Genomic DNA, 25414 nt, shown 5'->3' on the forward strand with positions numbered 1-25414 from the left:
CAACTGTATATATATATATATATATATAACATATATATACACACATATATATAATATATAATCACATATATATATATATATATATATATATATATATATAAATATATATATATATATGATATATATATATATATAATATAATATCTATATATATATATAATATATAATATACCATATAATGTAGTGTGTGTATATAATATATATATATATATACTATCTATATTATATATTTATACACACACACACACACACACACACACACACACAACACACACACACACACACACACAACCACACACACACACACACACACACACAACACACACACCACCCACACACACACACGTGTATGTTGAAAAGGGTAGTGCTTAAGCTGCATCCCTGTCTTATCCTCACACTTGTTGTTTGTGTACATGGATTTTATAATGTCATATGTTTTTCCCTCAACACTACTTTCCATCAATTTGTATAKCCGACCCTCATGCCAAATTGAGTCAGAGCTTTTTTTGTTGTTTTGGTTTGTTTKTCAATTAATCAAACTCAACCAATCAAATGCATTTATAAGCCCTTTTAACATCAGCCAATGTCACAAAGTGCTGTACAGAAACCCAGCCTAAAACCCCAAACAGCAAGCAATGCAGATGTAGGATCACTGGGGCTAGGRARWWYTYCCTAAGGTGTGCAGGGTGAATTCGTGTTCCGTCGTACGGTAATTTGGTATAAAGCCAATATCTCACAGTAGTTATTGGGGTCAAATTTGTCTCAACCCCAATCCACAAAAGTGATCAGTCCTTGGTTCCAAATATTGGGGAAGATGCCAGAGCTAAGGATTATGTTTTAGTATAGCCAATTGTAATTTATGTTCTGTTTATTTTATCATTTCATGTAGGATACCATCAACACAACAGGCCTTTTTGGGTTGGAGTGTTTTGTATTTTGTCCTGTTCATTCAATGTAATTGGAGAATCCAGTGGGTTCTGGTAGTCTTTTTAATAGCATATTTTAAGATTTGTAATTGATCATGTATATGTTTTTGCTGTTTGTTCTTTGTTATAGAGCAAACATTTTTGGAGAAGTGGTTTATCCACACATCTCTGTTTTGCATAGATATATCTTTGTGTTGTTTGTTTAGAGTTTTCCAATTTTACCAGAAGTGGTTAGATTCTATGGATTCTTCGATTACATTGAGCTGATTTCTGATGTGCTGTTCCTTCTGTTTCCGTAGTGTAATTTTGGATTGTTTTAGTGATTCACCATAGTGAAGGTGTAGACTCAGGTTTTCTGGGTCTCTGTTTTTGGTTGGATAGATTGCTCAATTTCTTTCTTAGGTTTTTGCCTTCTTCATCAAACGATTTGTCATTATTSTTAATTTTCTTAGGTTGTCTGCTTGAGAGTTTTAGATTTGATAGAGAAGCTGAAAGGTCAAATATACTGTTTAGGATTTATACTGCTAAGTTTACACCTTCACTATGACAGTTAAATGTTTTGTCCAGGAAGTTGTCTAAAATGGTTTGAATTTGTTGTTGCCTAATATAGTTTTTTGGTAGGTCTCTACCTTACTTTCCTTCCATCCATAGCATTCCTTAATATTATTAAGTTCCTTTGGCTTTGATGCCTCATGATTGACTTGCTCTGTTCAGGTAGACTGTGGTTTTGCTGTGATCTGATAGGGGTGTTAGTGGGCTGACTGTGAACACAGAGTCTCTGGGTTGAGGTCCGTGATAAAGTAATCTACAGTACTACTGCCAAGAGATGAGCTGTAGCCTACCATTGACTGTGTACAGACCCAGCGTGCAACAGTAGGAGATGTGACTCATATTTGTTGGTGGTTTTGTTATGTTGTCGTAGTTGTGTCTAGGGGGCWTATTTGGGAGGGAATACTGTTACCTCCAGGTAGGACTTTGCCCCCCCTGTGTGCTGAGGGTGTCAGGTTCTTGTCCAGTTCTGGCATTTAGGTCACCACAGACTAGCACATGTCCCTGGAAATGGTTGATCTCCCCCTCCAAGATGGAGCAGCTGTCATCGTTCAAGTATGGGGATTCTATTGGGGGGGATATAGGTAGCACACATGAGGACATTTTTATCTGTTGAGATTTCCTTATTAATTTCTAGCCAGATGTAAAATGTTCCTGTTTTGACTAATTTAATAGGGTGGGTTTGGTCTGCTCTGTACCAAATTAGCATACCCCCTGAGTCTCTTCCCTGTTTCACAACTAGTAGTTTGGTGGATGGACTACCAGCTCTCTAACGTTGCTCGGGGCGACACCTTCCCTCCATTTCTATAAACACTGAGGTTTTCCCAGTTAGGCCCCTTTTTATTTTTTGCCCAGGCAATCAGCCAGGCCACCTCATTAGCGGTGCAAACCAGGGTCCTCCTGGGGGGAAGGGGATGCTGCCTGTCCACACATCAGAGGACCCAGAGAGAGACCTGCCTGCTGGGGGGCTGTGGGATGCCTGGGTTTTAAGGCTTCTTTGCTTTTGGCTTGTTAGGCAGTATGCACTGGCTGCAGACCCACTGAGATATGAAAGGATGGGCAGGGGAGGGCCCTTTACGGAGTGTTGTTAGTGTGGCTGGAGTCAGGTCACCCTGTTCTATGGAGAGGTGTGAGTAGAGCAGAGGTCACCATCGACTGGTCGATCGCCAAACATTTCTGTAAATAACCCAAAGATAAAGGGTTGTGTTCCTATTTATATTACATTTTTTGTTTGCCGCTTTTGGCGATAGGTGAACCCGATTCAGCTGCATGAGGCAGAAATAATGAGGTGCGACTCGAGTTTCGCCATCAGCTGGAAGTCTGTGTCCCTTTTTGGTCAGTGTCAGTGGAGGGACGTTGAGAGCCAATATGCGGTGATAATGTATTGAGCCTATAGCCTACTGCACAAAACTCATTGCGACAGTAATGTTTTTCATAGATTAATGTTGCATAGGATTACATTTAAAAATAAATAAAACATCTGAGCGGTAGATCTTATCTTGTATTTTGACTCTGTGATCTTGACTCCGCTAGACTGGAGGCTGCATGGTAACAGGGCGTAATGAGAGAGTAGGACGCAGGTGCTACAGTACACACTCATCAGTTACACAGCTGATCACACCACTCACTGTTCTCTCTGTCTCCTTTTTCCTCATGATTTCTTCCTCTGCTATTTTATGCTGCCTCAATCTGTTACACCGCACCTTTTCTCTCCATTGCTCTCTCGCTCTCTCTCCTTCTCTTCCTTCTSGCTCTTACTCACTTTCTCTCTCTTTCCCCCATCCAGAACAACTGTTGGAGTTCATGCACCAGCTGCCAGCCTTTGCCAACATGACCATGTCGGTGCGAAGGGACCTGTGTACTGTCATGGTGTTTGAGGTGGTGGAGCAGGCGGGGACCGTCATCCTACAGGACAAACAGGAGGTACCAACCATACACTTAACACACACAGTACCAGTCAAAAGTTTGGACACACCTACTCATTCAAGGGTTTTTCTTTCTTTTTACTATTTTCTGCATTTTTAAATAATAGTGAAGACATCAACACTATGAAATAACACAAATAGTATCATGTAGTAACCAAAAAAGAGTTMAACAAATCAAAATATATTTTATATTTGAGATTCTTCAAAGTARYCACCCTTTGCCTCGATGACAGCTAGCYTCACCACTTTCTTCAGCGCATGTGRATGGGATCTGTGTCAATCAGCTGTGGCAGCAGGCRTCTACACACACACACGCATACACAGGCGTGTAAAGCAGGGGACAGCTACACGAGACTGTGTGTTCAGTATGACAGACAGGTTGCTATCTCCTATCACAGTGGGTTGGTGTGAAGGTCAGAATGAATCAGGCAGTCTTCACTGCACTGCAGCGTCCTTAGCAATCCTATGAGACAATGAGGGGAGAGGGAGCAGAGGAAGAAAAAGGAGAGGGGGGGGTGTCTAGGAAGCTCATCACATTTCCTCAATCTCCCTCCTTCACAATGCTTCCCTGTGATAGAAGTCTGTCAGTCACTCTGAAAAGCCTCTATTGCCTTCATGGTTGAAAGCCACGACCAGCAGTCTGAGTCAGTGTGGAGGTACGATGGATCTCTTAGACGATCACTTCCCTGCCTGCGGGGTTCTTCACACACCTCACACGTAGTCTGCAGTCTTCTATGGGACTTGGGTATGTTCTATTCTAAACACATTCTCTAGATCCGTAAAGTTGGAAAACACACTTGTGAAGCACCTGTTCTATTCACTCGAGCTCTGTATACCACATAGACACATTCTAATACCAGGCACCAATGATTGTTTGGGGTGAAGGTCCAGAAAATCATCTCTATTATGAAGGCCAGCCAATCAGCCATTCATTTCCTGTTGTTGTGATGGTCATGTGTTTGGCGTTGCTGCTTATGTCATCATTGTGCCCCCCCCACCCCCTCTCAGCTGGACCTGTGGTATGTGATCCTGAACGGGGCGGTGGAGATCAGCCACCCAGACAGCCGCATGGAGACCCTCTGCATGGGCAACAGCTTCGGCATCTCCCCCTCCCTGGACAAGCAGTACATGAGCGGAGTGGTGCGCACCAAGGGGGACGACTGCAGGTCAGATACTATCCTCTCATAGAAAGAGCTTGCTTATTTTGGGTTGAGTACTAAATAAACCCTATTCCCTATAACAGTAATTAGACTTTAATAACACCGCATTCTATACAGTATACTGTAATACACCCTATTCCCTATACAGTTATACTTATACACCCATTCCCTATACAGTATACTTAATACACCTATAACTAAAGGAGCCAGCCTCTGAGAGGAAAATACCAATGGGGAACTTTTCATTGCTTTTCGCATAAGGTTGGAAGAATGAATATGACAGTGTTTGTACTTCCTTGCCGAATATAGAGTAGAGTTGTATAAATGGGTCTGGTGTTGGAATCTATGTGTACAATAAAATGTGTATTTTTCAACCAATTAAAAGAGGACTAGGTTGAAAAGCTGTTGCTTAGTCATACAGAAGAGGAACCAGGCCTTTGATGTAGAGATGGGAGGCAGCATAGTTTAAGTAGCCTGCGTTGAGAATGTTTTTGAGCTCTCTCTCTCTTCTCTCTCTCTCTCTTCTCTCTCTCCTCTCTCCTCTCGTCTCTTCTCTCTCTCTCTGCTCTCTCTCGTCTCTCCTTCTCTCTCTCTCTCGTCTCTCTCTCTCTCTCTCTCGTCTTCTCTCTCTCTCGCTCTTCTCCTTTCTTCTTCTCGTCTCTCTCTCTCTTCTCTCGTCTCTCTTCTCTCTTTTTGTCTCTTCTCTGTCTCGTCTCTCTCTCTGTTCTCTCTCTCTGTTCTCTCTCTCTCCTGTCTCTCTCTCTCTCTGTCTTCTCTCTCTCTCTGTCTCTCTCTCCTCTTCTGTCTCTCTCTCTGTGTCTCTGTGTGTGTTAGTAACCAGTTTCTACCCAGACCTGCTTGTTCCTTTAAAGAGTTCCTTTATCAGAAACACTGTTTCCTGTCCCTGTTTCAGAGCCTGAACAACAGCTCAGTGAGATGGCAGAGAGGCGACAGAGGCTGCTGAGACGCAGGGGAGTGGTGTTGACATTCAGCCAGGTGAATGTTAACTAGGGAGTGGTAGCTTGACCATTCAGCCAGGTGAATGTTAACTAGGGGAGTGTAGCTTGACCATTCAGCCAGGTGAATGTTAACTAGGGGAGTGTAGCAGGACTGTTAGCCAAGATAGCATACTCTGGCAAGTGTTTATTATCATATCTGGGCCAGTTGCCAAGGGAGTGTAGCTAGTCTGTTAGCTTGTAGACTAGCATAACTGGACTAGTAGCTAGGGGAGTGTGGGTAGACTGTTAGTGCTAGCCCCCAGCCATCCCTCCCATGCCTCTCTCCTGCTCCAGGGACTCCTCAATTCTACTGTTTCAGTACCCAGCTATGGTGCAGAGCAACAGGTTCCTGTATTATAAGTTCACCCGCTGTCCCCATGTCATTGTGGACCAGTTTGTGTGCATCGCCCAAGAGGACTACTGGCGGATCCTCAACCATGTGGAGAAGAACACACACAAGGTGGAGGAGGAGGGAGAGATCGTCATGGTGAAGGAACATCGCGAGCTGGACCGCAGCGGCACCAGGAAGGGACATATTGTCATCAAGGTGAGGCAGGAAGTGTAAGCATTAAGGGATGGTTTCCCAGACACAGATGAATTAGGCCTACCCTTGTCCTACACTGATGGTGAAGTTCCATTGAGTTTACATGTTTGTCTAGGCTTAGGGTGTAATCGGTCTGGGAAACTGATTTTCAAATGGTCTTTATAGGCTGCTTTGAATATATGCACTGCCTTGACTACCTAGCTGTGACTACCTAGCTGTGACTACCTAGCTGTGACTACCTAGCTGTGACTACCTAGCTGTGACTACCTAGCTGTGACTACCACCGTGTTCTGCTGTTGCTCCTGTAGACACTTGTTTTTGCATGCGTCTTATGGTCCAGCCCTTTGATCTTCAACACTCTGCAAACAGCCAGTTATTGATCTGCTAATGGACTGATTTCCTTGTCTTCATCTCCTCTAAGACGCCTCTGCTCCCCCAAACAGCTACACGATAGATGTGTTGCTGCTGATCTGAGTAGTGATCCTTACTTCTGGAGTCTCTTGTCTTTAAATTGTTTGAAAACTGSCTGCTTTAGTTTTAATTCCTCTAAAAACATACTCTGTTCCCATAGCGATTCATTTTTGTTATTCTAAAGTTGGCTTTGAATAAGTGCCATCCTTTCKCCCAATTCAATTTTTTCTTTTGTCATTTTTCTAAATACAGTTGTCCAAAATGATTCTGGTCTCCTTGGTGATAAGGCTGTCTKTATTGCCACTCGGGACTAATAAAGTTGTATTCAAATGAATTGACAGTTGAAATGCAGTCCTGATTGTTTGTCTATCCACTCAGGGCACCCCACAGCGTCTGATCATGCACCTGGTGGAGGAGCCGTCAGTGGTGGACCCCACCTACATCGAAGACTTCCTCCTCACCTACCGCACCTTCCTCTCCAGCCCCATGGAGGTTGGCAAGAAGCTGCTGGAGTGGTTCAAAGTCGACAGCCTCAGAGACACGGTGTGTATTGTACTGTACTGTGTCTATGTGTGTGCCTGATTCTTTGTGTGAAGCATGGGTGTACTACACAGTAATCAATACAACTTGTGCTAGGTCAGCGGTCTTGGGTAGAAGGGGGATTTGTCCAGTGGACATACTCTCAACTGATTCAACATAAGATTATTCTTGTGCTGTCAATAGTCTGATGGAGATGTCATTTGGCATGTAATCATTCTTCCTCATCAAGAGGCCCATCCCCTCAGAGAGAGAGAGTTGCTGTTTGTAGCTCTGTCTGTGCTGTGGTTTCAGCAGTGTGGGCCAAGATGACCTTTCCTTAGATTGGAACAATACTACAGTTATATTTTCAGACCTTGCAGTTCAAAGACAGATATTTTTGTGATCTCACCTCCTGTGATATCTTTAGCCTCAGCTAAAGTTGAATGTTGGATGATTGAAGCTTGCTGATTTTTGCGGGGGAAATGTACAGGATCCTCTTTTGAAGGTTTTTGAATATGCTTTCACGGCCTTGTGTTTCCCTGTGCAGGTGACACGGATAGTGCTGTTATGGGTGAACAATCATTTCAACGACTTTGAAGGTGACCCGGCCATGACGCAGTTCCTGGAAGACTTTGAAAAGCTGCTGGAWACCACAGTAAGAACACCTTTCCTATATTGTGTCTATACTAAATGTTTGTCCCAAATGGTACCCTATTCCCTACTGTATATAGTGCAATACTTCTGATCAGAGAACTATGAGCCCTGGTTGAAAGTAGTGCGCTATATAATGTTTAGGGTGCCATTTTGGGCGCAKCCTGTACRCAACATAATGTACTTTAACCTCAAGACATTCACACCTTCACTAAACTAAAGTCTCATTACTCTGTGGTCAGACAGACATGTGATCCTCTGTCTGTGAGTSTAACAACTGTGTGGTTGAACATGCATTACCAGATCTGTTCGCCAGGTCAGTTGAGTGAGTGGTTGTTGAAATCTGATCTGTTCCTGGAGAAAATGAAGGGTCACCTGCGGCTGCTGAACATAGCGTGTGCAGCCAAGGCCAAGTGGAGGCAGATCACCCTGCAGAAACCTTCCAGGGAGTCCCCGCTCTACTTCAGCCTGCATGGCGGCAGCGAGAGGGGCTTCGGCATCTTCGTGGAGTCGGTGGAGGAGGGCAGCAAGGCCGCCGAGGCAGGACTCAAACGGGGAGACCAGGTAWGTTCTTACTATTGCCTTTTTTTCCTGTGTTGCTTTTGCTTTTTGAAGTCCATGTTTTTATTCCATACATTTCATGCTGTTTAGTTTGCTGTTCAGATGCCCTTTGTGGTTAGCTCAGTAACACGTGCAGTGGACTCAAAACGATCTGTTTTCCCCCTTGAGATTATGGAGATCAATGGTCAGAACTTTGAGAACATCTCCTACGTCAAAGCTATGGACTTCCTGAGGACCAACACACACCTCTCCCTCACAGTCAAGACCAACATCTTCGGTTCGTACAATCTGTCCTCTTACCAAAGATAGGATGATTTCATTAACGATGCCGGACCATCTGAAATTAAAATGACTGTACCTGGGTCTGTACCTGGGTCTAGTCCTGTGTTGGTTTGCAAAATTAGTGTAACTTTCCCAAGTATTCCAACCATGATTTCTGGAAACCTGGGAATTTTGGGATAGTTATCATGAATTTGCATTCCAATGCAGCAGCACCCCCCCCACCACCACTAGTTCTGTGACTGCGTCTTGCTGTTGACCTACTATCCCTCCTCTCCCAAGTGTTCAAAGAGCTGCTGAGCCGGATCGTACACGAGAAGATGAACAGGGGTCCCCACATCCCCAAGATCCAGGAGAAGAAGGGTAACCGCTTCTCTATCCCAGACCTGCCTGGAGACATGGAGTTCCCCACAGACCATAAGGCCACCAAGAAGATGAAGGCCAACACAGTGTCTGGAGGACGGAACAAGATCAGGAAGATGCTGGAGAAGACCCGCTTCAGCATCCTACCACCCAAGCCTTTCAGGTAGACACAATAACACTACAGTATCCTACCACCCAAGCCTTTCAGGTAGACCCAATAACACTACAGTATCCTACCACCCAAGCCTTTCAGTTAGACCCAATAACACTACAGTATCCTTCCACCCAAGCCTTTCAGGTAGACACAATAACACTACAGTATCCTTCCACCCAAGCCTTTCAGGTAGACCCAATAACACTACAGTATCCTTCCACCCAAGCCTTTCAGGTAGACACAATAACACTACAGTATCCTACCACCCAAACCCTTCAGGTAGACACAATAACACTACAGTATCCTACCACCCAAACCTTTCAGGTAGGCACAATAACCCTACAGTATCCTACCTAGGGCTGGGAATTGCCAGAGACCTCACGATACGATATGCATTGTGATTCTTACGATTCTGTATGTATTTAATTTGATGCTGTGATTATATTGCAATTCAATGTTCCTGACATATTGCTCACCATGTCTGCTGCAAAGGGACAAGAGACAGCCATGGGTGGAAAAAAGTGTCATTTAGCGTAATTATTTGCAATTTCATGAAACCATTTAGCATCGCAAGCCATTGATCTGCCAACCAAGAACTATATCTACATCACAATGCTTTAATTCCTTTTTTATTCAGTTTACTCTGAGAGAAGTTAAAGAAAGTGGAGATGAAGGACACTGATTTGGGAGCACCAGGCTTCATTTGTAGTCTATGGACTGACAATGTGATAGAAAGTGGTAGTACCGTACTGCAGGGATGCTAGTAGCTAGCGACTATGGTAAACTTCATCAACAGCTTCATGTGAGGTTGTTCTTAGTGCACGGGTAGTTAAGTCAGTATGATTTAAGACGTCAGTCACTTCTGATGCATGGCTTTATGCTGTCGTCTCAATAGGCTGCTGATGAGATGGAAAATGTCCTCTTCGCTCTACCAAATGACACCCTATTCCCCATCTAGCGTACTACTTTTGACCAGGGCCCATAGGGGATAGTGTGCCGTTTGTGACACATGGTTAGTTTAGGTAACAGTGGTGAAGACAGTACAGGGCAAGCACAGGTCTTTATTCCACTGGTGTGCTAATTGAAGCATGAGCCTTTTCTGATGTGAAGAGGAAGGTCAGGGATGCAGGCTACTCTCTCCTGTCTGCAGTATTCTACAGTAGCACAGTGTGAGGACTACCTGGATTTTCTGTTGGATCATATGTTGACCAACCAGCGGATTTACTGGGATTCAGCTAATAGAGCTAATAGACTAGGTAGTTTGAGCTGGACGCAGGTGGTGGTGATTTGGTGAGATGACTGCAAGGGATAGGCAGGGTGTGGGTGTGTGTCATCTCTTCAGCTCGACTTCTTATACTCATTATCTGCATTTGATAATAAGTGTTTAAGTAAATATATGGKCCGTTTGTCAAAAGCAGACAGTGTCCCGGGGCTTTCCTGATGATGACAGTGGAAATGTATATTAGAGGCTTTACAAATATACTCTACCAGTCAAAAGTTTGGACACACCTACTTATTCAAGGGTTTTTATTTATTTTTACTATTTTCTACATTGTAGAATAATAGTGAAGACATCAAAACTATGAAATAACACTTATGGAATCATGTAGTAACCAAAAAAGTGTTAAACAAATCAAAATACTTTGATGAATGAGATTGATGACAGCTTTGCACACTCTTGGGATTCTCTYGACCAGCTTCTTGAGGAATGCTTTTCCCAATACTCTTGAAGGAGTTCYCACATATGCTGAGTACTTGTTGGCTGCTTTTCCTTCACTCTGCGGTCCAACTCATCCCAAAACATCTCAATTGAATTGAGGTCGGGTGATTGTGGGGCCAGGTCATCTGATGCAGCATTCCATCACTCTCCTTCTTGGTAAAATATCCCTTACACAGCCTGGAGGTGTGTTGGGTCATTGTCCTGTTGAAAATCAAATGATAGTCCCACTTAGTACAAACCAGATGGGATGGCGAATCGCTGCAGAATGCTGTGGTAGACATGCTGGTTAAGTGTGCCTTGAATTCTAAAACAATCATCAACAGTGTCACCAGCAAAGCACCCCCACACCATCACACTTCCTCCTCCATGCTTCRCGATGGGAACCACACATACAGAGATCATCCGTTCACCTTCTCTGCGTCTCAGACATGGCGGTTGGAACCAAAAATCTCAAATATTTCCTCCGGTCTAATGTCCATTGCTCGTGTTGCTTGGTGTCCTGCAGCAATTTGACCACRAAGGCCTGATTCACACAGTCTCCTATGAACAGTTGATTTTGAGATGTCTGTTACTTGAACTCTKTGAAGCATTTATTTTGGCTGCAATCTGAGGTGCAGTTAACTAATGAACTTCTCCTCTGCAGCAGAGGTAACTCTGAGTCTTTCTTTCCTGTGGTGGTCCTCATGAGAGCCAGTTTCATTATAGCGCTTGATGTTTTTTGCGACTGCACTTGGAACAAACTTTTAAAGTTTTGGACATTTTCTGCATTGACTGACCTTCATGTCTCTCATGTTTCTCTTTGCTTATTTGAGCTGTTCTTGCCATAATATGGACTTGGTCTTTTACCAAATAGAGCTATTTTCCCTATACCACCCTGTCGTGTCTTTGGCATCATTAAAACTGAAGACTTATCTTTATCAAAAATTCTCTGTAATTATTATTACGTGATTAAACTGATTAATCATGTAACTGTAGTTAACTAGGAAGTTGGGGCACCAAGGAAAATATTCAGATTACAAAAGTTATAATTTTCCTAATATAACTTTCAGATATTTTAATATCTGATCACTTAGTCTTCTGATTAATGAATTATTCTTTACGTTAGTCTCATTCCAAACGTCGTAAATTGTTGGTTATCTGAATGAACCCARTCTTCACTATGAGTCATCCATACATCAATTGTCTTAAAATATTTATTTACTAACTAAGTACTCACAGAAATGCATAACAAACAGTAGATATGGTTACAAGGAAATGATAGGGGAATGTGCCCTAGTGGGCTAAACCGGCATCGCGGCTTGGTGGACAAAAGGGAAGAGGGGGTCGACTGAGATGAGACACTACAAAGTTGATAATTATAACAATTGAAATGCTAATCCTTTGCACATGAACGCTCACTCATTCGGGAATAATTGCAATCAATATATTTACACTCAGTGTGTCGTCGGGATCTCTGTTGAAAAGTTTGTTTCTGTTGGAGAATTTGTCCGCCCTCTCTCTATCTGCTGTGGTTGGAATGGATAGTTCAGASTGACATTCATTCATGTGGTTATAGAATAGATGTTTCGGCGGTKGTCGGTCTTCGCGTTCAATGATACGGAATTCCTAGCTGCAGACTAGTAATTAATATCAAAGACTTGTTCTAGACTATCGATACCGACAGAATAAGAGTTTAACCACGTGGGATGGTTAAAAGATTCAGCAATCTACTTAAACCTTATTTCCCTCTGTGATAGAGGGACTGTTCTCTTCTCAACCCTTAGCCCTCTCATAATTGAGGTAAGCTCGGTCTGGTGATAGAAAACCCAGGTGGGGGTTTTATACGRAACATCGAAAAGGCTGTCTCATTATGCCAGATCCTGTCTGTGCCCCTGGGGGCGTGCCAATGACTTAGTGAAACTTTTTAGGGAATTGGAGTTTCCTTCATTAAACAGTCCAAAATCACATTACACAATTTAAAAAACAGTTTCATCCTCACTCATTCATTTTATACAACAATGAGATGTAAGCCTCATAACTGAGGCTATTATATAAACAGCGTTATGGTAATGTGGCCCTATTGTCTCTCATGAGTTTCACAAAATTGTACCAAACGGACCAGTTCGTAGCTGGATTCTTCACCGATCTTTTATACATTCTCCAGAACATAAATACTGTTCGGACCCTCCATTCTTGAGTGGAGAAATTTTCTTTGTTTAGCTCTATGAAAACTCACTCTCTCTATATTGTCTGGCATGAGGCAGAATCTTCTCTAGGAATTTATGACTTCTGACCACAGCAGCCTGGGTATGGTAGACAGAGGTAGGGGGATGGTGCATAGAAAAGGCTGGTGCAGAGGGAGGGGGAATAGTGAGCTCGCTTACCCAAAGAGGGCAACGTCATGACAACCCCTACCTTCTTATTTACAATAGACACCTACACCGGCCAAACCCGGATGCCAGAGGGCCAATGTGTGCCGCCCTATGGGACTCCCAATCAACGTGCCGTTGTGATGTACAGCCTGGATTCGAACCACTGGTGTCTGTAAGTCGACTGCTCAACACTGAGACGCGGATGGCCTGTAGACCGCGCCCACTCGGTAGCGCCCACACATGCATTTGAGATTTGAATAGGGCCCAGGCAGATCCATATTAGGCTCTGGGTGCAGGAGTTTCCTTAACCATAGCCCTATCATTGAGTGTTACCCCAGTCTAAACCCCTCTTCTCTCTCTCTGTCTGCCCACAGGCGATGGCAGCGTGGGCCAGTCTCAGGATGACGAACGATTGTGGGCCACTAAGCAGTGTAGGCACAGCGTGGCCATCATGCCCATCCCTGGCAGCAGCTGTTCATCACGGGCAGTCCCTGAATCTGCTACACTCCAGCCACCAGTGTGCTGGACTTCTCAACACAGCAGGTGAGAGACACACACACACACACACACACACCCACACACACACACACACACACACACACACACACACACACACACACACACACACACGAGCACTCATCACTACCAGGGCAGTCCGATGGGCAGTATGTCACCACTGTCATGTTCACCAGACCATCTCCATTATGCATTGTGATCATGGTTTGGGTAGTGACTACTGCTCACAACTACACTGAGTCAATTAACAATTGAACATCGGCACACTTTACATAAGTGTTTATCTTGTTCATTTTTGAAGTGTATGTCCTCTTCAGACTGGTTTCTATAGGCATTAAACTGGAGCTGTGCAGTGGGAATACAGCAGTCATTACTCATGGAGCAACACTTCTCACAGAGATAGAAAGTGCTTCCTGCTTAGCCAGTGGAGAAACTCAATCCCTCATGTTAATCACAGAATGAATCATATGAGCCCTTCACACACACACAGGTGGTCTGCTTCTCCTMTCTGTGTCTCTCAAGCCTTTCTATTTCAAGAGCTTGGACATTAAATAGAATTTAGAGCCATATGAAAGAGATTAAACCCTGAACAATTATAGTCAGTTTTGTCCCGGACAGATTTCAGACCCCATAATTCATGAATTAACTAAGCGGCCTCCCCAGGGAGAGGGGGTAGAGTGGAGGGGAGAGTATGGTTTTGATTTATGCTCTTCGACCATTTGCAATGCAACGCGGCCAGAGGGCCCACTCTACAGTCTGCAGCCCCAATACATCACTGCCCCCTCTTCTCCCCCTCCTCTTCCTCCTCATTCTCCTTCTCCCCCCTCATCCTTCTCCTCCTGCTCCCCCCTGATCCTTCTCCTCTTCCTCCTCCTCCTCCCCCTCATCCTCCTTTCCCCTTCTGCCCCCCCTCGATTGGGTCCTGGACTTCCTGACGGGCTGCCCCCAGGTGGTGAAGGTAGGAAACAATATCTCCACTTCGCTCAGCACTGGGGCCCCACAAGGGTGCATGCTCAGCCCCCTCCTGTACTCCCTGTTCACCCTTGACTGCATGGCCATGCAGGCCTCCAACTCGATCATCAAGTTTGCAGACGACACAACAGTWGTAGCCTTGATTGCCAACAACGACGAGACAGCCTACAGGGAGGAGGTGAGGGCACTCGGAGTATGGTGTCAGGAAAACAACCTCTCACTCAACGTCAACTAAACAAAGGAGATGATTGTGGACTTCAGGAAACAACAGAGGGAGCAGCCCCCTCTCCACATCGATGGGACAGCAGTGGAGAAGGTTGAAAGTTTCAAGTTCCTCTGCGTACACATCACTGACAAACTGAAATGGTCCACCCACACAGACAGCGTGGTAAAGAAGGTGCAACAGCGCCTCATCAACCTCAGGAGGCTGAAGAAATGTGGCTTGTCACCCAAAACCCTCACAAACATTTACAGATGCGGAATCGAGAGCATCCTGTCGGGCTGTATCACCTTCTGGTACGGCAACTGCACCRCCCWCAAYCGCARGGCTCTCCAGAGGGTGGTGYGTTCTGCACAAYGCATCACCRGGGGCAAACTACCTGCCCTCCAGGACACCTACAGCACCCGATGTTACATGAAGGCCAAAAAGATCATCAAGGACAACAACCACCCGAGCCACTACCTGTTCACTCCGTTACCATSCAGAAGGCGAGGTCATTACAGGTGCATCAACGCTGGGACCGAGAGACAGAAGCTATTTTTCAATCTCAAGGCCATCAGACTGTTAAACAGCCATCACTAACACAGAGGCAGCTGCCTACATAGACTTGACATCATTGGCCACTTTAACAAATGGATAACTAGTCACTTTATTAATGCCACTTTAATTGTATTTAAAAATATATATTTCACCTTTATTTAACCAGGTAGGCCAGTTGAGAACAAGTTCTCATTTACAACTGCGACCTGGCCAAGATAAAGCAAAGCAGTGCGACAAAAACAACAACACAGTTACACATCAACAAACGTACAGTCAATAACACAATAGAAACATCTATGTACAGTTTGTGCAAATGTAGGGAGGTAGGCAATAAATAGGGCATAGAGGCGAAAATAATTAAAATTTAGCATTAACACTGGAGTGATAGGTGTGCAGATGATGATGTGCAAGTAGAGATACTGGGGTGCAAAAGAGCAAGAGGGTAAGTAATAATATGGGGATGAGGTAGTCTGGTGTGCTATTTACAGATTGGCTGTGTACAGGTACAGTGATCGGTAAGCTGCTCTGACAGCTGATGCTGAAAGTTAGAGAGGGCRATATAAGACTCCAGCTTCAGAGATTAATAATGATGTTTGCATATCTTGCACTTCTCATCCCAGATGTATATACTGTATTTTACACCATCTATTGCATCTCGTCTATGGCGTTCGGTCATTGCTCATCCATATATTTGGATAGGTAGAGGGGATGTTCAGAGAGAAGTGCAGAGTAATCCCTCCCAAAGGCTTCAAATTAGATTGAGATGGGATCAGTGAAACTGGCGTTTGGAGTTCAGGTGTTATTCTTTTAGGCCTTTGGTAGRGTGTAAGAAGGCTTGCCTGGGGACTCCTGTGTTTGTACTGTGTRTGCATAAAGCCTAGAGTCACTGTGGCAGACTCAGATCTCCGCTCTCTGTTTTCACACACACACTGTGCCCTCCCTCCCTCTCTCCAGTACACTGATCTGATTGTAAACAGATGCTTTAGTGAAAGCCATGACACAAGTCCTTCTGCCCCGCTGACTTCTCCCACAATGACGCACAGGAAAAAGCTAACATTCTAATCCTCCGTTTTATATTTCCAACCACTGTTCTCACTCTCGCTCTCTCGCTCTTCCTTCTCTCGCTCTCTCGCTCTCTCGCTCTTCCTTCTCTTCTCTCTGCTTCCCCAGCCATGGGCTTTCACTGGAAGTATCTAGGTGGTTTCTTGGAATGGAATCAGTTGGGCTGTTTGTTTTAGAGACGTTTGGTTTACTCTTCCTAGTTTCCTTCCCCCCTTCTTTTATGAGCTTTTGAGTTGCGTCTCTCTCTGTGTCGTATGTCCTGAACCTCAGTCTAAGTTGGACTCTGCGTGGTATTCTCCGGCTTCGTCCCAAATGGCACCCGGTTCCCTACATAGTGCTCTACTTTTAAAAAGAACCTTATGAGACCTGGTCAAACGTAGTTCAGTTAATTGGSACCTATTCTTAGTGATGGCTGGGTGTGTTTGTTAAAGGAGCCCTAGCTTCATGTTGAAGTACCCTGTCCTGCACGCTCTTCTAGCTGTGGTGCTCTGCCCCTGTCTACTGTTGCTGCTGTAGCTGGGATCTACATCTAGTGGATCTGTGACGGTGAGCGGGACACAGGCCTGGGGGGCATTGGGTTAGTAGGAACCCGAGAGCCAGGAGGTTTTCCCTGTTTATACTCTGTCTCTCTCATGACTCCATCAATGATTGGTTAATCACCTGACCAGAGAGGCACAGGGATCGCTGTCATCCGGTTCGGTCTGTATTAGTCCTGTCAGGTAGGGGGTAAAGATAATGATTACATATGATAGGACAATAAATGATTGAGGGTTCTCCCCAAATGATGTAAGAGAGGCACCTTGTGGACTGGCTGCGACACCATTTTGTATACAAATTGTATTTTTTTACTTTTTGTTATCATACAGTCATACTAGATTGCAGGAAATGGCAGTCAGTTACAGTTGTTCAAAAACTCAGCAGCACCGCCTTGTTAAAAAGGAGAACCCTGTGATTGCTGAAGACCCTAAGCACGAATCATCGCTAATGAGCCTTATTTTGATCTCAACTCCCCTTTTTAGTTTGAGTAGGTTGAAAATGATTGGTAATGGCACGGCTTTACACTGCAATATAATATTTAGACAGCTGCAGCAGCGTTATTGGTGTGGCTCAGTGATTAGTGTTTCTGCTAATCTTGCTGCTGTAATAGTGATGAGGGTTCTAGTTATGTGCCCAGCCAGTGTGAGGGGAAACACCACTAAGGAGCACATAGCTACCATAAGGACGGTGTCTCAGTCCATTGAGCAAGCTTCAATCTACAGGGGAGGGAGGGAGCAGTGCGCTGTTAGTCGTCTGTCACATAGGACCGTTCCACCTTTGTGTTTACCTCTTGAAGTGATGTCTCTCTTTCTGTCATTAGACTCCCTGCATGACTGCTCCCAGACAGCCACAAACACTATCTACTGCCGGTGGGATGCCTTTATTCCAGCCTTCACCTCCCCTCTTCCCATACCACTTCTCATCCTCCACTATTCATGCCTCATYGTTTTACCCTGCTGATGTGTGTGTAATGGACCACAACCACTTTTGTGTGCAGGCAGAGCAAGTATGAAGTTCTTGTTCCCTTTGACGTACTGGGAAATGCATCTTACATGCATATCTTTTAACCACAAGGGTTGTTTGCTTACTTTTGGTCATTTGGACTGATAAAGAGCTAACGTTAAAAAAACATACTGATGAGCTAGTTAAGAGCTAAGATTTAAAGTGGGTTTCTTTTTAAGAAATAGATCTTGCCTCTCCTTGAACAGCAGGAAGCAGATTGTGCAGTCAACTTTCCTGCCAGTTCTTGMCTATGGCTGGACCTCACTAAAGTCCCTTAGATCACTTCATTACTCCCTTCTTGTTTACTAAGCTCTGTTCCACAAGCTTCCATCATACCTCACTTCCCTGTTGAAAAAGAAAAACACAAGATATCAGACCCGTTCACAGGGTTGGTTAACTCTTGAAGTTTGGTAAATCCACCTTTAGTTTTAACGCGCCACAGGGAAAACTTTACAAAACAAATTCCACCTGGGTTCCCTGGTGCCGATAGGACAGTTTTTAAAACTGTTAAATGAGTTCACTGAAGTGTGCAATTGTTTCAGTTGACTATTATAACTTGTACTAACCTGATGTCGTGTATTTATAGCTGTCTTCTAGTTTATCTTTATCTTGAAGTTGTTGTATAGAKGACATTGGTGTCCTCAGGGCACCATTGCCCACAGTCTCTATTGGGCTCCCCTGATTTAGATACATCGTTTGCAACATTTTGATGGTTAACTTTTTTTCTTGTTTTGAATGCGTTTAAAGTGATGCTTCTGTTTATGTATTGGACATCTTCAACATATACTGCTGAATAAAGATGTCTCTGTCACAGATGGAACTATTACAGTGCACTACTTTTCACCAGCGCTCTGTGGGTCTGGTCTAAAGTAGTGCACGATATAGAGGAATCGTTTGTGTTCTTATTCCACCATAACTCTTCAATCCTGTTCTTCTCCTCCATCTGTTAGACATTCCAGACCAGGTGATCCGGGTGTTCAAGGCTGACCAGCAGAGCTGTTACATTATCATMAGTAAGGACACCACGGCCAAGGACGTGGTCAGTCATGTGGTCAACGAGTTTGGCCTTATCGCAGCCTCGGAGACCTACTCCCTCTGTGAGGTGTCTGTCAGTCCCGAGGGCGTCCTCAAACAACGCAGGCTACCTGACCAGCTCTCTAAGCTGGCTGACCGCATCCAGCTCAATGGCAGGTAAGAAAAATACAGATCTAGGATCAGATTATCCCACCCCAATCCTAACGATCAACCATTAGGGGGATAGAAAATGGGAGAAGATGATCTGACCCTGTATCAGTGGTTTGATGCAACTTCTTCCACCTTGGTTACCCTCAGGTCTGAAAATGGGTTAGATTGTAGTGAGACAGGGAGGTTCGTAACGCCTCTGAGAAGAGGGAACGCAACTCCCTGCTACAACTCAACTCTCTGTGAAGTGCAAGAGGTATGGACTGTAGGCGTGAGTAAGGACGACAAAGGCAATTTTACCGTTACTAGGATTTATTTCCTTATCGGTAATATGGGGAAAGGGCTGGACGGAACCAAAGCAAAGAAAGTAAATATCAAAACTTCCCCCTTTCCTATCTAACCTGCCTCCCCACTTACCTATCTTAGCACCACCTGGTGCCTAACCAAAATACAGGGGGTGGTCCGCCCAGGTCTTACCTAGTGTGCCTAGACAATGAAATATACTACGGGTAATATGTATGCCGCGGGCCTTTGCCTAAGCACTCCCAAAGTGCCTTCTCCTTCCCCCCTGGGAACAAATGAACAGAACAATCCAAACAATTTCAATACCAAAACACTGCGTCCTATGACACAAAAAGACATAACCAATCAACCATACAGGTCACACTAATCATCTCCCTCTGAGAACACCAATACAGTATATCACCCTCAGCCTCCTCTCTCAGCAATGATCTCCCAGTTATGATCTCCTCTCCCTGAACAGAACTGGCTTTTATATAGCTTCAGGAGTCTATATTGGATACAGCTGCATCTTGACGAGGGGGGCGGGTCAGCTCTCTAATCATCCATTAGCCATTGAGTCGACCAATCAGCTGGTTGGGGAGTTCAGGAATTTCTCTCTGAAACACAACACTCAATACAAATCACAACACAGAAACTGGGGAACGTAACACGCCACCACAAAAATTGCAAACATAGTTTGTAATAACAAACCCAACGCTTCCCCAGTTTAGTAAACCCGTGATAGAGGTCAGCAACCACATTCGCCGAGCCCTTCACATAGGCTATCTGTATATATCACCCTCAGCCTCCTCTGGGAATCGAGTAGCACTGCACATTATTGTTAGTAAGAACTGGTTACCTGACCTGGTTTTCGGCAATGGACTACACAATCAATTTCACCTCTTCAACGGTTCCCCACCACAGGAATCGGCAGAGCGGTGCTCTAGGAACTGTTTGATTCGCTTCCGAGTGAGTTGACATATGTGACATGTTTACAAAATTGGCCCACATCAGACTTCAAACCTGGCCAGAAAAATGTCGAAGGACTCGGTTATAGGTCTTTGTAATCCCAAATGTCCAGGACCACGCTGGTCATGGGCGAGTGACAGCACCTGCTGTCGGAACGGTGTAGGAACAACCACTTGAACACACTTCACTCCAGTCATTACATGGTGTCATGAGCTGCCCATTTCGCATCAGAACACCTGCCTTCATAAGTAGGCAGTCTCTCTAGTTTTAGCTTCCTCAATGGAAATTACCGAAGCAAAAACACTTGCGAAGACTGGTGTCTCCTTATTTGACATTCAATCACCTTTCAGCGGGGTGACAGACAAAAGAATGTCCTGTAATTGGGCGCGATTCTCGCGTCCCTGCTTAGTTTTTACAGGAGTAAAACTGTCGCCTTGCCAGAAGGAAATATACTCGCGTGCATTGTCTTCTACTTCAACATCTCTAAAAATGGAACTAGCCAAATTCCACCACAATCTCCAAGCTTTGCGAGATTGTGCCCTCGTTAACACACACAAGCAGGAAAAACATGTGGGAAATGCTTGAACACAATTCTCATCTTGCAATTCTGATTTCTGGGTTGTGCTCACTACTTAACACAGGCAGTAACGTTACCACTCAGCAATATCATTCCCTAGTAGCATGTGACTCCTTTTACTGGCGAGTGTAGACAACTTACACTCAACAGGAAACGTTCCTGATACCAAGTCTGGCACTAAGTGGACCCAGTGTAATGGTACAGGTACGTGTTTTGTCTCTATCCCCTGTAAATTAACATGTTTGAGCCCGACAATACGTTTCAGGAGACCAGGGTAAAGCATCAGTAATGATTACTGACTGCGCCGCCCCGGTGTCTCGTAAGTTTGAATGGGCTTTTTGATCAGCTTGTTCTCCAGTTAAGGAAACACAACCGGTAGAGATAAACGGAGCATAACAGGATCCGGTTTTCAAAATGCTGAATCAATACATCGGACCAACGGACGAGCCAAAGACTTGACTAAACCCAAACTTTTCCTTTTTGGGGACGGTGACTGGGACTGTTTCGGTTTATTTTTCAAAACTGGGCAGTCCGCAATCACGTGACCTTTTGGTGACGTAAAAAACATTCACGGTTTTCTTGAAAAGGCTTAGGGTTGTCAGAGGAAAAGCGACCTGAACGAGGCACTGATGACGTAATCAGTCTACCTTCAAAACGAGGGGCACCAAAGACAGTCTTGTGTGTCAAAGCATACTCATCTGCCAACACTGCTGCCTGGGCCAAAGTCACCACTTTCTGTTCATCTTAAATGAACTACAATTCTATCAGGGAGGTTGCCTTTAAAATCCCTAACAGCATCAACTCCGAATATCAGAAAATGTGTTACTTTGCTGCTGAACACCATCGATTAAACAAGAGACTCTTTGTCCCCTAGCAAACTCAACAAAAGTACGGTGAGAGGGTTTTCTTGTGGTTCCTGAAGCCGCTGTCTATAAGCTTCAGGCACCAACTCATAAGCCCGCAACACGGAGTTTTTAAACTGTTTCGTAATGTAAACTGTCTTCCAGCGAGAGAGCAGCTACTACTTCCTGGGCTTCCCCAGACAATTTACATTGTAACAGGAGCGGCCAAACCTCAAGTGGCCAATGTATAGCGCGCAGGCCACCGCTCAAACGCAGAGAAATAGGAATCAATTTCCGACTCTCGGAATGGAGGGACCTAAAGCGATATTTTTAACTCACATTGAAGTGGGTTTTTGATGAGCAGCTTGTGGAGTCGCACTGGATGCCAGCATCTAGCTCCAGTTGTCGAATCCTCACCTCCTTGTCGATTTCCCATTTTCCTAAGTTCAAGTTCAAAATGCATCTGTTCTTCCTTATCTTTTTGCTGCATTTCTAAACCGGGCCAGCCTCACCTTCAGCCTTGCGGTCCGTCTGAACGACCTGAAGCAGAAGAACAAGGATCATAGCGAGGCAATGCAAAGGGGGTACGAGCAACCCCCTTCCTCTGCCCTGTCTCCGACTTGGCATCGGAAAGTCTACCCGTCTCCTCTCCTTGCAATGAGAGAATTCTTTCTCTACTAATCCTCCCTGACTAGTACCAAAAGCTCAGCCTTTAGGACTTTCTCAGGGATAACAATCCATAATGGTCCAGCTATAACTAAAGGTCTAATTTTCGAAACCGCAAACAAACAATCAATAGAGGGCGCATCAATGAACTTGGAGATGGCTGAGGCAGCCATCTTGGTACACAACAATTTACTGAACACACAACTTAAACAAGTCATCAAAAACTCACAACCTACCATCACACCTCAATCACTAACCACAGAGAGCTCAGTGGCAGCAGGGTCCGGGTGGGTTTAATGGACATCCGGATGAGCCCCCATTATGTTACGCACGAGCTCTGAGAAGAGGGAACGCAACTCCTGCTTACAACTCAACTCTCTGTGAGTGGCAAGAGGTATGGATGTAGGCGTGAGTAAGGACGACAAAGGCAGATTTCCGTTACTAGGATTTATTTCCTTACGGTAATATGGGGAAAAGGGGTCTGGACGGAACCAAAGCAAAGAAAGTAAATATCAAAACTTCCCCCTTTCCTATCTAACCTGCCTACCCACTACTTACCTATCTTTAGCACCACCTGGTGCCCTAACCAAAATACAGGGGGTGGTCCGCCCAGGTCTTACCTAGTGTGCCTGACAATGAATATACTACGGGTATAATGTATGCCCGCGGGCCTCTTGCCTAAGCACTCCCAAAGTGCCTTCTCCTTCCCCCCTGAAACAAATGAAACAGAACAATCCAAACAATTGCAATAATCAAAACACTGCGTCCTATTGACACACAAAGACATAACAATCAACCAATACAGGTCACACTAATCATCTCCCTCTGAGAACAACCAATACAGTATATCACCCTCAGCCTCCTCTCTCAGCAATGATCTCCCAGTTATGATCTCCTCTCCCTGAACAGAACTGGCTTTTATATAGCTTCAGGAGTCTAATTGGATACAGCCTGGCATCTTGACGAGGGGGCGGGGGTCACGCTCTCTAATCATCCATTAGCCATTGAGTCGACCAATCAGTCTGGTTGGGGAGTTCAGGAATTTCTCCTGAAAACACACACTCAAATACAAATCACAAACACAGAAACTGGGGAACGTAACAGGGAGGACCAGCATAGCCTCCCATCTCCCCTTCTTCCTTCCCTCTCGAGCGCCTCAGCTAAAATGGCTGCCTCTGGCTCCTCTCTGTTCCCTGCTCCTCTGTCCCTGCTCCTCTCTGTCCCCCTGCTTCCGTTCCCCTGCTCTCTCTGTCCCTGCTCCTCTCTGTTCCCCTGCCCTCTCTGTTCCCCCTGCTCCTCTCTGTTCCCCTGCTCCTCTCTGTTCCCCCTGCTCTCTCTGTTCCCCCTGTCCTCTCTGTTCCCCCTGCTCCTCTCTGTTCCCCTGCTCCTCTCTGTTCCTGCTTCCTCTTCTGTTCCCCCTGCTCTCTCTGTTCCGCCCGCTCTCTGTTCCGCCGCTTCTCTCTGTTCGCCGCTCTCTTGTTCCGCCCGCTCCCTCGTTCCCTCCGGCCGTCCGTCTCGTTCCCCCGGCCCCGCTCCTCTCCGTTCCCCCGGCCGCTCCTCTCCGTTCCCCCGGCCCGCTCCTCTCCGTTCCCCCCGGCCCCGCTCCTCTCCGTTCCCCCGGCCCCGCTCCTCTCTTCGTCCCCCCGACCCCGTCCTCTCCGTTCCCCCGCCCGTCCTCTCCCTCTGTCCTGCTCCTCTCCCTCTGTCCCCTTTAAGCGGGCAGCACACAGAGCCCTGGTGCCTTATGGGTAATGGACGGCCCCTTGGCGCCAGGTAGCACCAAAGTAGAGCAGCGTAAGGCTAGACAATGGAAGCGGAAGATACACACAAGAAACTGTTGAGCATGAAAAACTCAGCAGCCTTCCAGTTCTTGACACAACGGCTGTCACCTACTACCATACCTCGTTCAAAGGCACTTCGATCTTTTGGCTTGCCCATTCACCCTCTGAATGGTACATATACACAATCCATGTCTCAATTGTCTCAAGGCTTGCAAATCCTTTTTTTTWACCTGTCTCCTCCCCTTCATCTACACTGATTGAAGTGGATTTAACAAGTGACATCAATAAGGGATCATAGCWTTCACCTGGATTCACCTGGTCAGTCTGTCATGGAAAGAGGAGGTGTTCTTAATGTTTTGTCCACTCAGTGTATATGCCTTTTAGCAGACGCTTTTATCCGACTTAATCATGCTGCATACATTTTACATATGGGTAGTCCCGGGAATCCAACCCACTACTCTGGCGTTGCAAGTGCCATGCTCTACCAACTGAACTACAAAGGACCAGTTGATATGGATTGGGGCGGCAGGTAGCCTAGTGGTTAGAGCATTGGGCCAGTAACTGAAAGGTTGCTGGATCGAATCCCCGAGCTGACAAGGTAAAAAAKAAATTAAAAAATATTTTGTTCTGCCCCTGAACAAGGCACTAAACCCACTGTTTCCCCCAGGAGGCTGTCATTGTAAATAAGAATTTGTTCTTAACTGACTTGCCTAGTTAAATAAAGATTTAAAAAATAAAAAATATGACTGGGTCAGAGATACACAAGCTTAGCCAACAGAAACCACCCAGTCCTCACTCGGTGCCCCCTGTCAAGCCCATACAGCCATCTAGCCAGGACAGTCTCCCCAGCCAGAGCTAGCCCTAGGTCCTGCCTCAGCCCCAGCCCCCTCTGCACTCCCAGAGGCGCCAGTATATCCAGCCAGCAGGGGCCCCCAGCCCTCTCCATCCAGCAGACAAAGGCTCCAGCCAGCAGAGCCCAGTCCCCTCTCCATCCAGCAGGACCAAAGAGCTCCAGCCAGCAGGGCCCAGCCCCATCTCCACTCCCAAGCGAGGACAAGGATCCAGACCGCAGGTCCCACCACCAGAGGCCCCACACGTCGCCTCACGCCGGCCCCGCCCCTCTCCCCAGTCCCGCCAGTCCGCGGGACAAAGCAT

At 45.5% G+C, this 25414-nt stretch overlaps 1 protein-coding gene across 1 annotated transcript in view; it reads left to right on the forward strand.

Annotated features, from left to right (window-relative positions):
* Nucleotides 1–25414, forward strand: part of LOC111950476 (rap guanine nucleotide exchange factor 6) — a 209103-nt gene that overhangs the window by 152175 nt on the left and 31514 nt on the right. Inside the window, exons 9-20 of the mRNA XM_070434292.1 lie at nucleotides 3262–3398; nucleotides 4409–4563; nucleotides 5949–6105; nucleotides 6892–7056; nucleotides 7580–7687; nucleotides 8044–8247; nucleotides 8413–8521; nucleotides 8806–9049; nucleotides 11404–11408; nucleotides 13486–13654; nucleotides 15074–15312; nucleotides 18911–19151. Of these exons, the coding sequence (XP_070290393.1) occupies nucleotides 3262–3398; nucleotides 4409–4563; nucleotides 5949–6105; nucleotides 6892–7056; nucleotides 7580–7687; nucleotides 8044–8247; nucleotides 8413–8521; nucleotides 8806–9049; nucleotides 11404–11408; nucleotides 13486–13654; nucleotides 15074–15312; nucleotides 18911–19151 (1933 nt within the window). The remainder of the gene's footprint in view (nucleotides 1–3261; nucleotides 3399–4408; nucleotides 4564–5948; nucleotides 6106–6891; nucleotides 7057–7579; nucleotides 7688–8043; nucleotides 8248–8412; nucleotides 8522–8805; nucleotides 9050–11403; nucleotides 11409–13485; nucleotides 13655–15073; nucleotides 15313–18910; nucleotides 19152–25414) is intronic.

This window comes from Salvelinus sp. IW2-2015, linkage group LG23 (genome assembly GCF_002910315.2).
Source record: "Salvelinus sp. IW2-2015 linkage group LG23, ASM291031v2, whole genome shotgun sequence".
Classification (NCBI taxonomy): domain Eukaryota; kingdom Metazoa; phylum Chordata; class Actinopteri; order Salmoniformes; family Salmonidae; genus Salvelinus; species Salvelinus sp. IW2-2015.